The 18,220-nt window shown below is 44.2% G+C and overlaps 2 protein-coding genes and 1 non-coding gene across 3 annotated transcripts in view; 2 read left to right on the top strand and 1 right to left on the bottom strand.

Moving 5' to 3' along the window:
- The window catches only part of SWI5 (SWI5 homologous recombination repair protein), a 5,143-nt gene extending 1,184 nt beyond the window's left edge, over nucleotides 1-3,959 (top strand). The window contains exons 2-5 of the mRNA XM_018564037.1: nucleotides 119-167; nucleotides 2,034-2,152; nucleotides 2,736-2,830; nucleotides 3,843-3,959. Coding sequence (XP_018419539.1) covers nucleotides 119-167; nucleotides 2,034-2,152; nucleotides 2,736-2,830; nucleotides 3,843-3,907 — 328 coding nt within the window. The 3' untranslated portion in view covers nucleotides 3,908-3,959. The remainder of the gene's footprint in view (nucleotides 1-118; nucleotides 168-2,033; nucleotides 2,153-2,735; nucleotides 2,831-3,842) is intronic.
- A 2,694-nt stretch (nucleotides 3,960-6,653) lies between these two features.
- Nucleotides 6,654-6,741, bottom strand: TRNAR-UCU. The gene is given in 2 exon segments: nucleotides 6,654-6,689; nucleotides 6,705-6,741. It is a non-coding gene; the product is annotated as a tRNA-Arg (tRNA).
- A 3,193-nt stretch (nucleotides 6,742-9,934) lies between these two features.
- SLC27A4 (solute carrier family 27 member 4) overlaps nucleotides 9,935-18,220 on the top strand; it is a 40,036-nt gene continuing 31,750 nt past the window's right edge. Inside the window, exon 1 of the mRNA XM_018564056.1 lies at nucleotides 9,935-10,133. The gene's annotated coding sequence lies outside the window, so the exon portion shown is untranslated. The remainder of the gene's footprint in view (nucleotides 10,134-18,220) is intronic.

Raw genomic sequence — 18,220 nt, 5'->3', positions numbered from 1 at the left:
ATATATATATATATAAAAGATCCAAGAGCGGAAGCTTTATCACTTTTTTTTTTAAATACATATGTAAATCAGTAATTTGTCATCATATTTATCATATCATAATCTATTTTTTATCTAGGACGCCTCTGGGAAACCGAAAGAATGTCAACACTGTATTTAAGTCACCAGTAAGTTCTATGTGAGACTGAAAGACAATTGTTTTTTATGAAGTGTTTTATGCTGTGACATTTAATAAATAAAACCGAATAATACAAGGAACCCCAACAAACATTCCCCCTTCTCACAGCATTGTGGAGAGGCATACAAATATACACAATGCATATAGTATATACAATCTTTACATATTGATACTTCAGAAAGGATAGTTTCCCTTTGAAAGGATTTTATAGGGTTTTTTTAAACATGAATATGTTCAACTTAAGGACCAGCGTGGACGGGCTATTGTTTGCTTCAAACTGGTTTTGCATTCCTATACATGTCTATTGAAATGCAAAAGCCACTTGAAGCAGGTCAAATACAATTCAGAAAGAGGCCGATTGTAGGTCAGTTGCAGCTGTCTGTGAATTCCGCACTATTTCAGAAGAGTTTCAAACTGATGCTATCCACACAGATCCAGATATTATCAACACGGGTCCAAATCCCTGACACAGGTCCAGATATCATAACGGATCCAGATATTATCAACACAGGTCCAAATCCCTTAGACGCAAGTCCAGAGCATGTTGAGACAAGCCCCCTCACAGCGCTCCCTCCAGCCTTTCTCCTCCTTCCCTGAACCAGTGGTATGTCCTTTGGGGTCCTCATGTCCAATACGCATTGTATTGGACATGATGACTCCAGGATCCTTAGAATGCTGCAGCGGAGGGGGAGGGAGGGTGTGCCGACAGGTCTAAGAGCAAGCTGTTTCCGAGGATCAGTTGAGTATAACTTTATAGTAGCCCCACTGCAAGGGTTAATACAATTTTTCCCCAGATTTCTCTTTAATCACCATTCCCACTCAATAAAAACCTCTGTTCATCTGGTAAGGGGTAGTGGTGACGCACTCTTGTTGGCAGCGATTTGGCCCAGAATGGCCAATCACTATGCCCACATAAGGCTGGTGTGTTGTGTTATAGGGTATGCACTTATTAACAATAATACTGTGCGATTGTGTGCAGATTTGGAGGGGTGGAGAAGAGGAGAAACAAGTCAGTATAAACATGGACACAGGATGGGAAGTTTGATTTTTTTTTTTTTTTTTAGGTGAGTGCCAGGAATGATCTTTTATGGGAAGTTACATTGTTCCCGTTTTGCTCAATGTATATCTCCATGCCTGATCTCCAGATGCTGCAGAGGATGCTAAAATGTCTTCATTTGTCAGAGCTACATACATTTATGGCTGGGCTCCTCCAACTGTGGCTCCAGCAGCTTCCAGTAGGAAGAAGTGGGTGGGATATAGCACCAATGTTGTCCTGTGAGGTTGGGAGGAAAGGAAGGTGCGCAGGCACATGTGCTACACTGCATCCTATAGGGGATTATATGCTAAAGGTATATTTTTGTACTGATTGATTTGCCACATTAAACTATGCTAATGATTACATTTTAAGTATAGGTCCACCATTAAGTTGTATTTCACTAGCCTTGCTAATGGGAGCTCCATATTTTCTCATTATGTATGCAAGCTTTACTTTTCTGCTTAGCAGTGTTTGCACGTTATTATTCCTCTCCAAGTACAGATCAATAATGCTAGACAAACACTGCTATATTCAATCTGCAGGGTAAACGAGAGGAAATCGAAAGATTCCTCCATCCACCCTAAATGACATGGATGGAGATATCGCCAGTGCCGACTATTGTATTCAGACAGCCGCAGCACCCACACCTACCAGAATACCCGAACCGTGACTGCATCTGATAGGATGTAGTCACTACTTGTCCGATCATTTTCTACCCAGCTCAGTCGATTTTTGGTCCGACTTTAATTGGGTGGTGCTGACATGGCTGCCTACAGTTCAAATATACATTTTATGCTGTGTTTTTTAATGTTCCAATAGGTTCAGCAACCTAATAGCCAGTGGACTGCAGGCGATGAAGACACATTGGAAAAGGCCAACTCGGAACTGAAAGAAAAAGAGGCCTCTCTGGATAAAGAGATAGCAGAGCTCGAGGCACAGTATGTATACAAGGCTGCGATTAAGGAGCTGGACCTAATTTTATAGTGGTCGGTGGTCTGTCCGTGTTTCAGCCCAATGGCCTGGGTTCAACAGCTACCTACAAAAATTGAGTCCCCCCCCTCCCCCCCGAGTTCAGGGGTGACCCAATTTGTGAAATCTGTTTCTTGGAGGGGCACCACAAACATGCTTTGGGGGTCCAGAGCAGTACTTTATTGGTTCTCAATTTATCATGAAGGGAGAGTTAACACGTTTGCCATCACATTGGGACAGATTGTGATGGCAAATCCAAAATGTAACAGCTGTCACAGGAAGAGGAGGTAAGGAGGAAGGAGGAATCTTCCAATGGGGACACCTGTTCCACTGAATGTCTAAGGTGAAGTTTCCCCTTGCTTATGGAGAGATTTCTACTCGCTTCCTCTTGTTTCTTTGGGACAATATGTGAGGGTAAATATCTGCAACTGAACACAGCAAAAAAAAAAAAAAAAAAACGTGGTTTTAACAATTCCTTTCTGTATCATAAACTAATAAAAATGGTTTTAATTATACTTTAAATCCGAATGCATTGTTTGTTATTGTTTGCAGAGGCTACAGTCTAGAAGAACTGGACAAGCATATCTCCCTCCTTCATGAATACAACGAGTTAAAAGATATAGGACAGACATTACTAGGCCACTTAGGTAAGATGTTCACTGTGAGAAGTTAAAGATTTTATAAGTTCAGCTACTACTTGTGTTCGTTTACACTGCTTACTACAACTACTATTTACAACCACAGACAGCTTAGGTGCAAATCTAAAACTGCACGAGTAAGGTGACAACACATATCTTAGCCAGTTCTCCTAACTTAAAGAAGTAGGATCACCACATATACAAATTCTTATTAAAACCCCCCAGAGGACCAGGTGGTTCCGTTCTGATCTGTGGCCCCGTTACTGAGCTAGCAAGGTCTACAGCTTGATCAAACACCCCTTCCTCCACCTTTAGCCTAGAATACAGCCAGTACAGACAGAATGAAACTTAGCTTTTTGTCCTAGAACAGGGATGCTGTTTTAAAATGGGACACGGCGGTCTATGCACTTGGTCACCTGGAGGATTTAGTAAGGATTTTTGACATGTGGTGATGCTTTATTGCCCCACCTCTTGCTTGTTTTATTGAACACAATAACACCATTACACTAGCAATCCTTAGTTTTTTGTAATATATACTTCAGAACACATATGAACTTGAATCAGATAAAGGAAAATAATCTCATTAATGAGGGTTAGCTTTTAAAAAATGTTGTTTCTACTTCTAGTTTGTGACTTGCTTCCAGATTAGTAGTGCTGCTCTCTCTCTCCCTGTTACATGCACATTTGTTGAATTCTATAAGTAGCTGTGCCAATCCTCATTGTGAAGGTATTTTCTGCCAGTCTCACCATCAGGGAGCTGGCAGCCTATTTAAATTTAGGTCCTGCTGCATTTTTTTTGCAACATAACACTGCATTGCTGTACTGCAGGTGCATCCTGGACAAATTTTGTGATGCTCTGTAAAATGAATGGCACCGCTGCTGTGTGTTTTTACTGCTTCTTACTCCAACAAGGTGTAAACTAGTCATTAGGGTTTCATATCTACTTTTAAATATATGTGTGGTTATAAGTACTGTACAGTAATGGTTCATGAAATCAATTTATTGTTCCCTTTTGAAATAGCTGTTTTCCGTGGTGTAACCACCAAAGAACTGTATTCAGAGTTTGGCATGGACCTGGAAGACTGAAGACAACCTCGGGATGTTAGTTATTCACTCTGTTGCCCATTGTGGATTTCATTAAAAAAAAAAAGTTCTGAGTTTTCTTCCACTCAGATTGAAGATGAGATGTTTTTCTGCTGCAAGACCAAATTAAATGTTATTATTATACAGGATTTATATAGCGCCAAAAGTTTGCGCAGCCAAATCAACAATGTTATATTTGTTATATAAAAGAGGTTTTTTTCCTGCGCTGGAATCCTGTAAATTATGGATTGAGACACAACCACCATTTCTGTAATACTCTAATAAAACTGATGAGATTCCAGCTGGTATTCCTACAAACTCCTTGCATTGAGGTGTGTCAGGATAAAGGTCTATGTCATGAATTTTGGTACATTGACATGCATTTTCACAATCAAATCATTTTGAAACCTCTGTCAACCCATTTTGACACATCTGTAGGTCATCTGATGAAAGCACGCCCGGGAGTCGCTGTGGGGTCCACACCAATGTAGTAACCACCCAATCTATCTGACATCCATGCTGACTCACAAGCCAGCCTTATTACGGCAGGCTGGTTGCCAGAGATGATCAAAGCTAGGTTCTTTGCTATATATGCCCATGCATTTCTATAGGTGGCTGTAGTTCAAGACCCTTGTAGGTTATTTTTTGCTGTCAGCTCCACTGAGGAGATTTCTCTTTACTTCCTGTCCTGGAGACGCAAAAGGAAATGAGAAAAAAAAAATCTTACTGAAGTAAGGGGAATTTCCATTTCGGTTGTCACCTGAACATTTGTCCCCAATACATGATTTTCCCTTAGCAAAACACAAAACAAACGGAGGGCGCCTCCCCTAGTGAAGATGTCTTTATTAAGCAGAAAGAAAATCAAGAAATCTACTCACAATAGAGCAATAGCATAAAGCCTTCAATGCACAGATGTCTATCCACAATCCAGGAGTACAGTATAAGACAGCTGCAGAGCAATGACAGATCCAATTCAATGCATGCTTTGCCCTAATTAATGTGTTTCTGGGGCACGCCCCCTTTCATCAGAACCTGGCTGTCTCCTCCTTCCCTGAGCTAGTGGCACTTACTATGATTTTTCCTTTACCCATGCTGTGGTCATAACTCTAGAATTTGGGAATTCTCCCTTAAGTTCTTGATGACAATGATCACCTGGACAGAGGTGGAGAGGGTAAATCTCTGTGAGGACATAGTCAAAGGTTCTAATATTGCAAATAACAGTTTGACTTCATACGTTAGCGCTTCCTGTGTGGTCAGAGTAAATACAGTCTTTAGTTGATTACAGATGTTGGAGGATGGTCAGATGTGCCTTCAAACATCTCAGTCTACAATGTTAGTGTTCCCAGCAGCCTTGTCACTGCTTCCCAAAGATCATATGCAATTCTGAACATTCTAAAATGTTGGTAACTGCACAAGGCTGAACCTGTCCCCGTATGACACTGTTTGGGCCTAGCAATAGGTCACACAGTCACAGAATTGAGGGGAGGGGTTGTAGTTTAGCAAAAACCATACAGTAGGGAATGGTTAAATCACCTGCCAAGTGAGGTTTTGTTTTTTTGCTGTCACATTGGGGAAATTTCTCTTTACTTTCTATCCTGAAAGCTCAACAGGAAGCGTGTAGAAATCTCTCCAAAACAAATAAATCCCCTCCCAATTTCACAGGAACAAGTGTCCCCATTGCAACATTTCTGTTCTTGGGACAATAATAAGATGTTTACATTCCAATTGATTTTGATCCTGGACAAATAGAGAGGGGGAATCTCCCTACTGGAGACAGCAATAAAAAACTAAACGGAGGTTCTAAACCTGACATTATCCAACAATACAAAAACACCTTGGCTACAGATATACTTTGCGTCTCTTTTACAAAATGCCCTGTATCGCTTTGCCAATTTACTGCCTGACTGGAGGATCTGATTCATTATAGACTTGTATTACAGAGGGAATATTCCTTATTTCACTACTGACTCTGTGCCTTAGTTGATGATAGAATTTCAATGTCTTTGTATTTATTAATAAAAACATTTTTTTTTACATTTTATTGTATTTATTTGTGTCCTGGCATCCTGGAATTTTTGGGCAGTTGTGAGAATGAGTCAACATTCATATCACCCATGCTGGTGATTGGACATACATTACATAAGAAGTATAGAGCGTTGCTGTAGTTTCTACGTTCCGTCACTAGGTGGCAGCGGCCCACACAAGCGGAGTAGGGGGTGTGACGTCACTGAAAGTTTGTTTTAGTGAGCGGAGTGAATGTAACACGTTGGAATATAAGAAGCTTGTGATCTGGGCGATGCAATGAATGGCCTGATCGGACGTGATGGGGGATCGTAAGGAAGGTTTGCAGAGAAGTTGGTGCTCAGCTTAGGGTCTGATGCTGAATGTTAGTGCTCTGCTATAGTTTGCACCTTTGTTTCCTGAGGGAATCCGGTGCTGTACAGTCTCCGGGGAATCTTTTCAAACACCTAACATTAGTTTACTGCACATCCGGAAAGCTATGACACTGTGCAAGAAGAAGAAATAAATAAATACTCGTGTATACACGTAATAGATGCATGAGCAGTGCAGGCACGACCGGAGGGAGAAATTGTATAGAGATCAGCCGTATCCCAGCAGTATGTCCGTCATCAATCCATAGGGAGGGATAATGTGTACAGCTGAGGAAGCGGAAACTGATTAGAGTGTCATGACATTCATAAAGTATCCTTGCAGTGCCGAGAACATCGTATGAAGTTTTAGTAAAAGTCGACTCTGGTGGGACTCGAACCCACAACCTTTGAATGTCTACAATCATCCCTAGAAGTCCAATGCGCTATCCATTGCGCCACAGAGCCGCTCTGTGACATGGGAATGTCATCAGTCCCAGACATCTGTAGAGCCAGCCGGTAATACTGGGGGCCACAGACGTAGAATCATAGCCTCAAACATTCTTTATTCATTGATTGGTTTTCCTGAGGACATCAGAAAGTAATTTACAATGTTTCTAATGATTGTTTGTTTACTTCTATGTGGTGTTTGGGGGCTCATGCTCCCGGACGCAAAAAGACCCCTCATTTTTATAGTCACCATTAGTTCTTTTACAGGTCATTTTCTATGGGCCCATGCACACAAAGGGAAATGATCAGTAAGCCTGCACTGCGTTTAGATCCGTAAAATCAAAATAAAAACCTGTGTGTGAGGTCAGTAATTTACAGGTGTACACATAAATTGTGTGTACATGTATGTATGTGTGTAAATTTAATGCAATGGAGGTGGAATTGTAGGCATCAGTACGCTGCACGGGCTCATGCACACAGCCACAAAGGGTCAAGGGGAGGAATCCATAAAGAGTGGAGCAGGCAGAATCTGGAGCAGTTGCCTATAGCAAGCAATCAGCTTCTCTCTTCAGTTTGTTCAGTTAAGCTTTGAACATGAAACAGAGATGCGGATTGGTTGCCATGGGCAACTGCTCCAGATTCCGTCTGCTCCACTTTTTAGGAATTCCCCCATATGTTTATTTTACAGCTGTATTTTTTTGTGACGGATGTAGTGTACACCGACTTCCAGGCAGCCCGTTCAAATGAATGACAGACTTCCGCAAAGTTATACGCGGATATATGCAAATCCGAGGGGCTACAGGCATACATGGCTACGTGCGTATTCCAAAACGCAGGCAGTCTGGACGTTGGTGTATGATGCACTTGTGACTCCCAGGACCATAAAATACGGCCATAACATAAGCATACAGCTGTGTGCATGAGCCCTATGGATGCAAATTTGTCTCTTACACTTATTACTGTTTCGTTTTTTTATGCAGGATCTTTCTGCAAACATCTGCCAGAAATATCCTGCGATCAGTATTTCATTCCCACCATGTGCATGATGCCTAAAGCTGAAAGTCATCACCTAAAAATTCAGGTCAGTTGTTGAAGGGGTCGGTGTTATCTCACACGAGGAAATTGTACTCCTGTGAAATTTCAGAGCTGCTGCGCTGCAGCCGGGAAGGATCCAGGCAATATTATTGCTTCATCCATCCATGCCGTTCAGTATGGATTGTGTTTTAGTGTGTTTTACATGCATTTTTTGGTGTATTGTAATGTTTTTCAATTGTTTTCTGTTTTGCTTAATGATCAGCAATATCTGCTGTGACATCATTAGGTGTCATCTTCCTTGTATCTGCTTCCTGCTTGTTCTGTGTTGTGCTGTGTAAGTTGTGCTTTCTAAGCAATCTTGAGTCATGCCCCCTATGACATGTATTTGGCAGCCTGGGGTGCTTGCAGTGATCTTTGTAATTGTAGTCACTGGGATTGTACAGCAATGTCCTTGCCCATGGCGTGGCCTGCTCACTCCATCTTCCAATGCAGCCTGCCTAGAGTAGATGATGCTATGATAATGTACATGCATTTTTCATGCGCTCCCATTAAAGGCTATAGGTCAACTGACACTGTAGCACCAAAAGAAGCAACTGCACCTTTTTCCATGTTGTACAGCAGCACAATGCATAGGTGTGAATAGACCCCATAGAAAATCATGGGGTTCTTCTTGTCATGCATTGTCCTCTGACGGCCAACACAACAAATCTCACAGGTGTAAACAGGGATTATAAGACCTGCTCCGGATGTTTGCTAGCACGCCATCACTTGTGTTTTTTTGGCTCCACATAATCCACATGGTCGATCCACATGGTCAATGCTCTACTAACAAGGGGTCCTGTCAATGAAAATTAATTCAGCAGTATAGTGTGGCCCAAACATTGCATGCAAGCATTGTACACTTTCTCAGATGTGGCAGCTGCAGGGTGCTTGTCAGCGGGTTATAGTGCCTGTAACAAGCCTCTTTTGAAGCCCGTGTTAACATAGCCTAAAGCTAGCCTAAATCTCCCGCTGGGCCAAGCTTCAGTATCTTGCTAGTCGGCCCCGCTGGCTCTCAAAACACCTGAATGCCATCAAATTGTTCAGGTATTTTAAGAGCCAGCGGGGCTGACTAGCAAGATACTGAAGCTTGGCCCAGTGGGAGATTCCTCCATCCACACAGTTTAGCGTAGATGGAGGAATCTGTTGCACTTTTTCCATCTGACCATAGAAAATCTGCAGATAGTCTATAGGACTGTTAACAGGAGTCAGTAAATCCTAAAAGAATCTTGCGGGAGGTCTGCTTAGCTGTGTCATATGTACCCCAAACCAGACAGTTTTCAGGAGCTAACAAACAACCACATCTGCTCTGATTGTAAAGGGTGTCTGGCACATATCACCAGTGGTTTAGGGGTGGTTGGCCATACAACAGAAGGAAACGTTCTCTGGGTAGAGATCAGACTACGACAGAATGGCAATTCTTGCCTAAATGTTTTTCCATAAGCACCTCACGTTGTAGCTCTAGAAACAGGTGTTATTTCTTGGGCCACACTTTCCACTTGGTGTTCCTAACTCTGTGTGCTCTGTGACCCTATGGACAGGACCTCACTAGGCATTTGGCAGCTAAGCTCTCATGTGCTTCTCCAGAATGTCATAGAGAGAGAGAGAGAGAGGCGGTGGTAGGGGAGAGCCTAGGACAGTGGTGGCGAACCTTGGCACTCCAGCTGTGCCAAAACTACAAATCCCAACATGCATCTGCCTCTGGGAGTTATGTATGTGGCTGTCAGAGCCTTGCAATGCCTCATGGGACTTGTAGTTCCAAAACAGCTGCCAAGGTTCGCCACCACTGGCCTAGGACAATGGTTGGCGGTGGCAGGGGAGAGCCTAGGACAAAGCCTATGACTAGGATGGTACAGAACATGGTAGTGTAACACACAGTAAAGGGTCATGTGAGGAGGGAGGGCAGGGCAAACAAAAGGATGTGAGGATATACAGATGGGCATGGAACATTACGTTGGAGGAGCATATTGCTGTATTTACATTTTGCCGCACACATGGTGCGGTGACATTTCAGAGCTCAGCTCAGTCACGTGACTAACATTCTACTCTACCTTGGAAAATAGGCATACTGCCACACTCGGCTCAGAAGCGGCGTCCACTGGCCATCAGAGTTATTGCAGCTAAGAAGAGAGAGAGGGAGGAGGGGAGGACTGCTGACTACATTCCCCGGGATTCCTCTGTGCGGCACACATAGTCGGGAGGGGGCGGGATTTGCCAGCCGCATGACAGGGCGCTCCCGGAAAGTCTACACACTGGGGTAAGCAGAGCCAGAGCCGCCTGCCGGGGAAGGACGGAGGAGGCAGCCGGAGAGGGTCGGTGTGTGCTGCATATAGCAGGTTAGTGTGTGCTGCATATAGCAGGTTAGTGTGTGCACTATTGTTACAGCTCAGAGCAGCTTGAAAGTGTTTGTATCCTGCCTATAGAACGCCGTGTACAGTGTGTATGGAGTGTGTGTCCTTCCATAGTGTGTACAGGACATCCATCCACACTGCATGGTTGACAGATCATCCGTGTACACGGAACAACCCCACAAACTGACCAAATTATACATCATAGAACACTTATATGTCTATATACACACAGTACTGACATCTACATACACCATTCACCAGTCTGACCTTCCATACTGCCCTGTATACACACTCATAGGTATATACATCCTCCATGCTGATCATATACCAATCATATGTATATACATCCTCCATGCTGATCATATAACAATCATGTGTATACATCCCCCATGCTGATCATATACCCATCATGTATATACATCCTCCATGCTGATCATATATCCAACATGTGTATATATAGATCCTCCAAACTGATCATATACCAATTATTTATATATTTATAGATCCCCCCATCCTGATATACACACACCTCCCAATCGTATGTATATTTGCACATCCTCCATATTGCCCCATATACTAATTATATATAGATATATAGATATATCCTTGCTGCTAAATCTACAGACACCATTCATTTGATCTGATCCTACATACTGCCCCATGTCCACAGTCTTTTTCATCAGGGTCTGGCCCCTCTATGCTGCTACGTATGTGCCATATAGCCCCTGCATGCTAAACATGTAAATCATTATATGCCAGTTATTTGTACACGATATCCATAGTAACAGATATTATTATTATTATTATTATTATACAGGATTTATATAGCGCCAACAGTTTGCACAGCGCTTTACATATACAGAGATACCATTCCTTAAGGTCTAACTCCTCCATGTCCACACATGCGCGGTGCCATTGAATTCAATGCACCGCCACGCCCCGGAACGCAGGGGGAAGATCGCGGTGCGTTCCATCAGCTTTGCTCTGGAACGCCCTGCTTTCGGTGAGAAACAAGCCCTAAGGCCCGGTTCACACCTGGGCGTTTTGTAGCGCGTTCCTACTCTCTACAAAACGCTCAAACACCGAAAATCCCATTATTTCCTATGGGTATGGTTCACACCTGGGCGTATTACAGGCCGTCTGAACGCGCTACAAAACGGCCTATGCCCAAAGAAGTACAGGAGCTTCTTTGTTGTGCGTTTCCATTGGGATACAGCAAAGTAGCCCTCGGAAATGCGCGTTTGTAGCGATTCGCGGTAAAACGCCCATCACAAAACGCGCGACAAACGCGCATATTCGATACGGCTAGGTGTGAACCCAGCTTAAAGGAACGACTCCTGAGGTCCCCAGGCTTGTGGCCCTCTCCTTTTTTCCCTTGCTTGATGCAGGAGAGCTTGTGGGGTGGCTGCGGAGCGGCATCGGGCATGCTGTATACACCCCTTTTGGTATCCTTGGGGTCAGCCTTTTGTTAGCACAGCAGTCACGCCCCCGCCACCTTTTTTTTTTTCCTACACCCAGTCCTAGCACTTCCTGACATTACTTACTGAGGTCTGTGCCAGGTGAAGGCGATGATTAAAGTGAACCTGTGAGGACAGGAAGATGGAAGCTGCCATTGCTGTAACTTCAGCTTCATAACTTCTAACCTCACAGCTCCCCCTAAGTGCCCATTCACACTGAGCTTTAATCGCGCGATTTCCGCCGTGATATCGCGTATATTTGCCGCGAGAAGTCGCCCTCCAATGATTTTCAATGGAGCTGTTCTATTCTACAGCTCCATGTTGCCTGTCGCTTGTGCAGGACCCTTTTTCCCCGCGGATGTCACGCGATTTTTCTATTTTTGCATGCAGCCCGACGGTGAAGGCCGCGCTATCCTGGCCGTGCGGATCCGCTCGAGGTAAGTGTCGCTCAGTGTGAATGGGGCCTAATGCTGCCCATAGACCACCAAGAACAGTTGGACATGGATGCATAATCCAGCTTGGGAAGGGTCGTCCCTTTCATGAAGGGGTAGAAGTGGGAGACCAGCGGTGTCCCTAGCTTTTTTTGCCGTCTGAGGCGATGAGCGTGCTGCAAGGGCCATACACATCTTCCCGCCCAGCTCTCAGCAACCTGGGACGCTCTGGCTGGCGTCACGCTGAACTCCTGGCACCCATTAACATCACTGGGATGTCAGTGGTTGCCAGGAGTTTGGCGGGACGCCAGCCAGAGCGTCCCAGGTTGCGGGGAGATGTGTATGGCCCTTATACATCTCCTACCCACACTCTTAACAACCTGGGAGGTTTTGTTTGGCCAGTGGCCATGCTCTGCCTGCTGCCTCCCCCCTTCACCCAAAAAAGATGCTACTTGAGGCAACAGCCTCATGCTGCCTAATTTTAGGGACGGCCCTGTGGTAGGTGCTGCTGATGCTGCCTCTCCCAGGCATGTACAGTACATATCAGGGCAGTAGATTGCTCCCCCCCAAGAGTTGTTGACCGTCGGTGTTAAAGAAGAACTCCAGAAAAAAACTTTTCTTAATTCGTTTGTTTTTGTCTAGGTGCCAAAATAAAAAAAAAGTTATACTCGCCTGAACCACTGAGCTGGCTGGCTGTTAGAGCGCTCCATCCAGCCTGCCTCCTCCTCCACTCCAGCCATGGTATGTCTCTCGGCATCATAACATCCTATACACAGTGTGCTGCACAGGATGAGTCATGGGACCTTGGACTGCTGGAGTGGAGGGGGAGCGAGGCTAGAAGGGACCATCTAAGAATAAGCTGGCTCCAAGGATCGGGTGAGGTATAACACCTAGATGAAAATGAGCAGTTAACCCTTGCAGCGTCGTTGTTTCCCCAATGAAAAACCATATGGCCTGTTATCATTTTGTTTCAGAAAAACTTTTCATTCCGCTCCTTCGATTTATTTTCATCACTGTGGTCGAAATTGATCGTCGATTTGACCCCATTAAATTAGAAAGTCGACGGAACATTCCGAAAACATCTTTATTTCTAGCAAAAGTGTACCAGTGTATGGCCAGCTGTACCCTGGACCCAAAGATATGACAGCCAATGGGGTGACTGCCATCTTACCGCCTGTGGGTGTCATAGGTGTCAGTATCCTGCTGTCCCTATGTGCCAGATATAATTCACAATTGTATTAGTTTTCCCTTTACCTTCATCTGTCATTCCCCCCCCCCCCCCCCGTTTAGAAGACCTTTAGTTTTTCATACTGTCCTGCAGGCACAAGTATGGCAGAATTATGTCATTTTTGGGTGCACAGGCCGTGGTATCTATATACATGATCCGTTCTGACAGCTCCATGGACTTACACCTCTTCCGAGAATGCAGCTTCACTTTGCAGATATCGGTCATCTTTTTGTTGTTATCTAGATGTACCCCAGGGCCTACTTTTCATGTATTTTAATTACATAAAATAAAAGTATTGGGTTGTTTGGAAAACACATGTATACAAATGCTGGGAAATGCCATTTAAAGCTCTACTTACTCTACACACATTTGCTATTAGGAGGAGGTTTTTGGTGTGGGACTTTAGAAGTCTCTCCTGTAAAAAAATTTTTTTAAAAACCCTTCTGTACCTGTCTTCCAGTCATTTTTGGATATTTGGACTCCGACTGTGGTGCACAAAGTGTGTACAAAGAAAGTATGCCAGCATTACGTAGATTCTCCTCAGCGTACTTTATTAAAGATGTATGGTGCCCACAAAGTAACATTTTCTTATGCGTTTTTTAGCCTAGGTGGTCTTAGTCGCAGCCATTCCCTGGCTGTCTTGGTGGCCCTAGTCGCAGCCATTCACTGGCTGTCTTGGTGGCCCTAGTCGCAGCCATTCCCTGGCTGTCTTGGTGGCCCTAGTCACAGCCATTCCCTGCCTGTCTTGGTGGCCCTAGTCGCAGCCATTCCCTGGCTGTCTTGGTGGCCCTAGTCGCAGCCATTCCCTGGCTGTCTTGGTGGCCCTAGTCGCAGCCATTCCCTGGCTCATTCCCTGGCTGTCTTGGTGGCCCTAGTCGCAGCCATTCCTCATCTTTCCTGGTGGAGGATATCTATGGGTAGGGGACAGGCCCATTTCATTACACAGTACAGATTTCAACTGACTGCTTTGCCTCTGTGGCATGAAATGGAGGTCAGTTGTGCATTTGTTTATAATCCCTTCCCAACTGGCTAAGTGGCTCGAGATTGAGGGGGGAATCTATCCAAAACTGATTCTGAGCATATGGTTGGACACCAATGTGTTTAGTCACCAGAATTTTGATATGTCAACACTCTCTTGACATTTTCAGACTGGATCTTCACCAATCATGGATCTTCCTCCCTCCTTCAGTTTTCAGTTGGGGGAGTCTACCAAAACTTCCAAGTGTAGTTTGAACTTTATCAATATTAAAGGAGAACTATGAGGTGAGTCAAAATCACTCAGCCTCATAGTTCGAGTTGTCACTCATGGCTCCCTGCAGGGATCCCCCCCGCTCCGATCCTCCAGCGCTGACTGGAGGAACGAGCGGGGGAGGGGACCCAGTTATCAGTTCATAGGAACAACAGAATCTTAAGCCCAAAAATTGCTTGAGTTTGGCAGCTCTTCACAAGGCGAAGGGCCCTCACAGTATGGTGGTCATCCGGCTTGAGAAATCCACTAGTAATCAAATACGAAAAAAAGCTCCAAACATATGTCGCAGGAGTCCAAAATTGTATTTTATGATTCATGTATATAACAAAGACGACAGAAGGCAGCCAATGCATTTCGCTGGCCAAACATTCCCCCTTCACCAGGGCTTTGACAAGGAACCTGGAGTGCAAGCCTGCTACACAGCTACCTTACTTTGGTGACCCCAAGCTGGCATCATCCATACTCTTGGCTTTGATATACCAACCCAGGCTCAGAGTCTAAGTTCCTTGAAAATGTTGTCAAAGCGCTGATGAAGGGAGATTGATTGATCCAGTCTCTTACAGCATGTCTCCAACCATACCTGTTGCATGTCCACAGTTTCTGATCATCTTCTCTAGTAAGTCTGCATTCTCTAACAGTCATCTGCTTATGCCGAATAATATGTGCATCCCCTTGATGATATCAGAGGCCACAGTTGATGCACTCTATACCTTCTAAGTTGCTACTACTGCATTAGGGCAAGATTCCGATGTGCAGGCATGCTATGAACAAACTCGGGGTACTTATAATGGATGTTTAATGTACTTGCACAGTCAGCTCTGCATGTCCATGCTACAGTTGTACTGCATAATGATTGCGCAGTTGTCAGATTTTCCAGCTGCCATCTTAAGCCGAGGTTTAGGGGAACGGTATCCCTGAAATCTTATTAGAGGTACTTGCTTGACCTTAACACACAGGCACCTGCTGCGATTTATGATCCACCAGACAAAAGCGGCACTCACGTGCTTGTTTACTTTCATAAGGAGACTCAAAGGTCAGCTATATTTTATAGACCAGCTGAAACATTTTCATCTACTCCGATGTGCACCTGATCTGCACTATTGTGCGTCATTATTTGTGCATTGAGACCTCTCTTTTTGATTCTCTTCCAACCGACAGCTGAGATAGCTAACCCCAGAACAATAGAGAGCTGCATGGCTAGTTCCTTCACTTGATTGATCGCTCAACAATTAAAAGCTCCAAAGCTGGTCATACACCTTCTAATCTTCAACAGATCTGACACCAGTTAGAACCAGAGCCTACTTAACTAGATCTATGTTGAGAAAACGGTTTAGGTGGGGCTTCTACGACACAGAATTGCATATTCAGATTGTGTTTTTACAGCGAGCTGAAAGACCTCTAAAATTCTATACCTTTTTCATCTCTCGGAAATTGTCCTTTGTCATTCTTCATTGCCAGACGGTGATTGCTGGACACCCATATTGATTGGGCAATATAAGAATTCCACACTTATATCGGATTATAACCTTGGTAGGTGTTCATCCTCCTTGACACATGGAGCTGTGCTAATAAGGTTCAATAAGATTTTGATCTTAAGTCTAGATCTCTTCTGTAGCAAAGGTCATTGGCCCCATATACTTACAAAGGATTAGACTGCAGAACCACCGTGCCCTGTCGTCAGTGTGTAGGAGTGAAGTGTGCAAGAATGAAATGTTGCTGAGTTTTGTCCTGTGGTGACCTGCTCGGCTGAGGGAGATTTATTACATCAGCATGCTCCTAGTCTTCATGTTTCATGGCATCGCCTCTCCCCTAGTTCCCTCAGGTGACGGCTTGTTACAGCGTGACCCCGAGCTCTGATTCATTAACATCCGTCTGCAGATTTTGCAATTTTGTCACACCGCACAAAGCCACGTTGAACCCTCACCTAGTTTTTGAGAAGCCGCTCAGCGTCATCTGCAATACTGGGTAATAATAGTAGGAAGTGTTTACCAGTCATACCATGTATTGTTAATCTGTTCCATCCAAGGTTTTTATTTACTGAAATAGATTTCATAAATATTTATTTATTAACCCTTTATATAGTTAGCAGTTAAAAAATGTTGACTTTTAAATTTTGTTAAATGAAACTTTCCATACACCAAGCATGTAAACCAGTGGTGGCAAACCTATGGCACGAGTGCCAGGGAGGGCTCACACAGCCCCCCCATGAGAGATGCAGAGATGAGACCCCAGGGATGCAGCACACCTCTGTGCCAAACAGGTAAGCAGCAGAGGGGGCAATGTTTTATTCATTTTTATTAGTAGTTCTGTGTGTGTGTGTAATGTGTGTGTTTTTAATAAGTGCGTGATGTGAACGTTTCTTAAACCCGAGCGACCGAACTGCAATACAGTACTAAACTTATTTTCAGCACTGGCACTTTGAGGTAAATAAATTGATTTTGCGTCGCAGTTTGGGCACTCGGGTTCAAAAAGGTTCGCCATCCCTGATGTAAACCGACTAATATCGAAATAATCTGCTCTATCTGCAGTTTTAAAAGCACTTCTTTCTCCAACACGTTCAGCTTAAGCAGACTGAACAGCGCTGATTTGCAAATATTGACTTTTTGTAAGAAGTCAACTGCTAAGTAATTGCCTTTCACACTATTACCATCCATTTAATTAACATATTTGCATTAAAGCAGCCCATTAACTATGGTTGGCCTGCCAACGCACCACAATGAACCCAAAAACCCTACTGTACTTACCATAAGTGGTCTTCTGATTTCCTCCCCCATTGCCTTTGCAATCCACATATGTGTCCATCCCTGTTAAGCTCAGATTTGCAGAGCTGCTTCTTCAGGACCTGCATCTTCCGAGCATGTGTGCTGTGACCTCCGTTCATTATAATGGAAAGTCCATACACCTCACCAGACCCCCAAATCCTGGAGTTCCACTTCTGCAGCCACCTTGTACTTCAATTTCACACTTGAACCCCAGGTCCAGAGATTCTCTGAAGCTTTTGGGGCCTTTCACACAGGAGTGATTTATCACACATTCCCGAAGCATGACAATGATCAGCATGAAGACTCCAATTATTTACAATGGTGCCCCTCCATACCTGAGCCCCGTGCTTCTGCTTGTTGGGCGAAAAAGTAAGAGGTTTTTTGGGGGGGCGGCATTTTTGCGTGTTTTTGTCCCTATAGACTTTTTAATGGGATTGCCTAAAAATGTGTGACGCAAGCGTTTTTTGTCTAACAACCAGCCTCTTCCCCTTACTAACCTCAGGCCTGTGAACAAAATGGACGCTTCAGAAGTGTCCATGCTGGATGTGGAGACTTTGATGTGCTTGGTGAGGGGCCGCTAAAACCTTTACAACCACAGTAATGCTTATTACAAGAGCCATGGCAATTGGCAAAGGACCTGGAAAGAAATTTGCTCACTTAGGTTTCCCAGGGTTAGTATCAATATTGCACAATACGTTCTTTAGGTTATTTGTCTGTTATAGTCTGTCACGGGAGAGAATCTCTCTTTCCCTGTTACTGCTTATTCTACTGTCGTTCTAGGTGTCCCTTTCAGCACCAGTTAAAGGAGAACTATGAGGTGAGTGCTTTTCACTCGCCTCATAGTTCTAGCCGACCTGTGACAATGAGACTGTCACAGGTCGGCTCAGTAGATCGGGAGGTGAGCGAACACATACGGGCGTTCGCTCACCTCTCGATCCTGTCACG

This window comes from Nanorana parkeri, unplaced genomic scaffold, assembly GCF_000935625.1.
Source record: "Nanorana parkeri isolate BGI_ZX_2015 unplaced genomic scaffold, ASM93562v1 scaffold717, whole genome shotgun sequence".
NCBI classification, from domain to species: Eukaryota; Metazoa; Chordata; class Amphibia; order Anura; family Dicroglossidae; genus Nanorana; species Nanorana parkeri.
The sequence above is the reverse complement of the archived record's forward strand: the minus strand, read 5'-3'. Positions and strand labels throughout refer to the sequence as shown.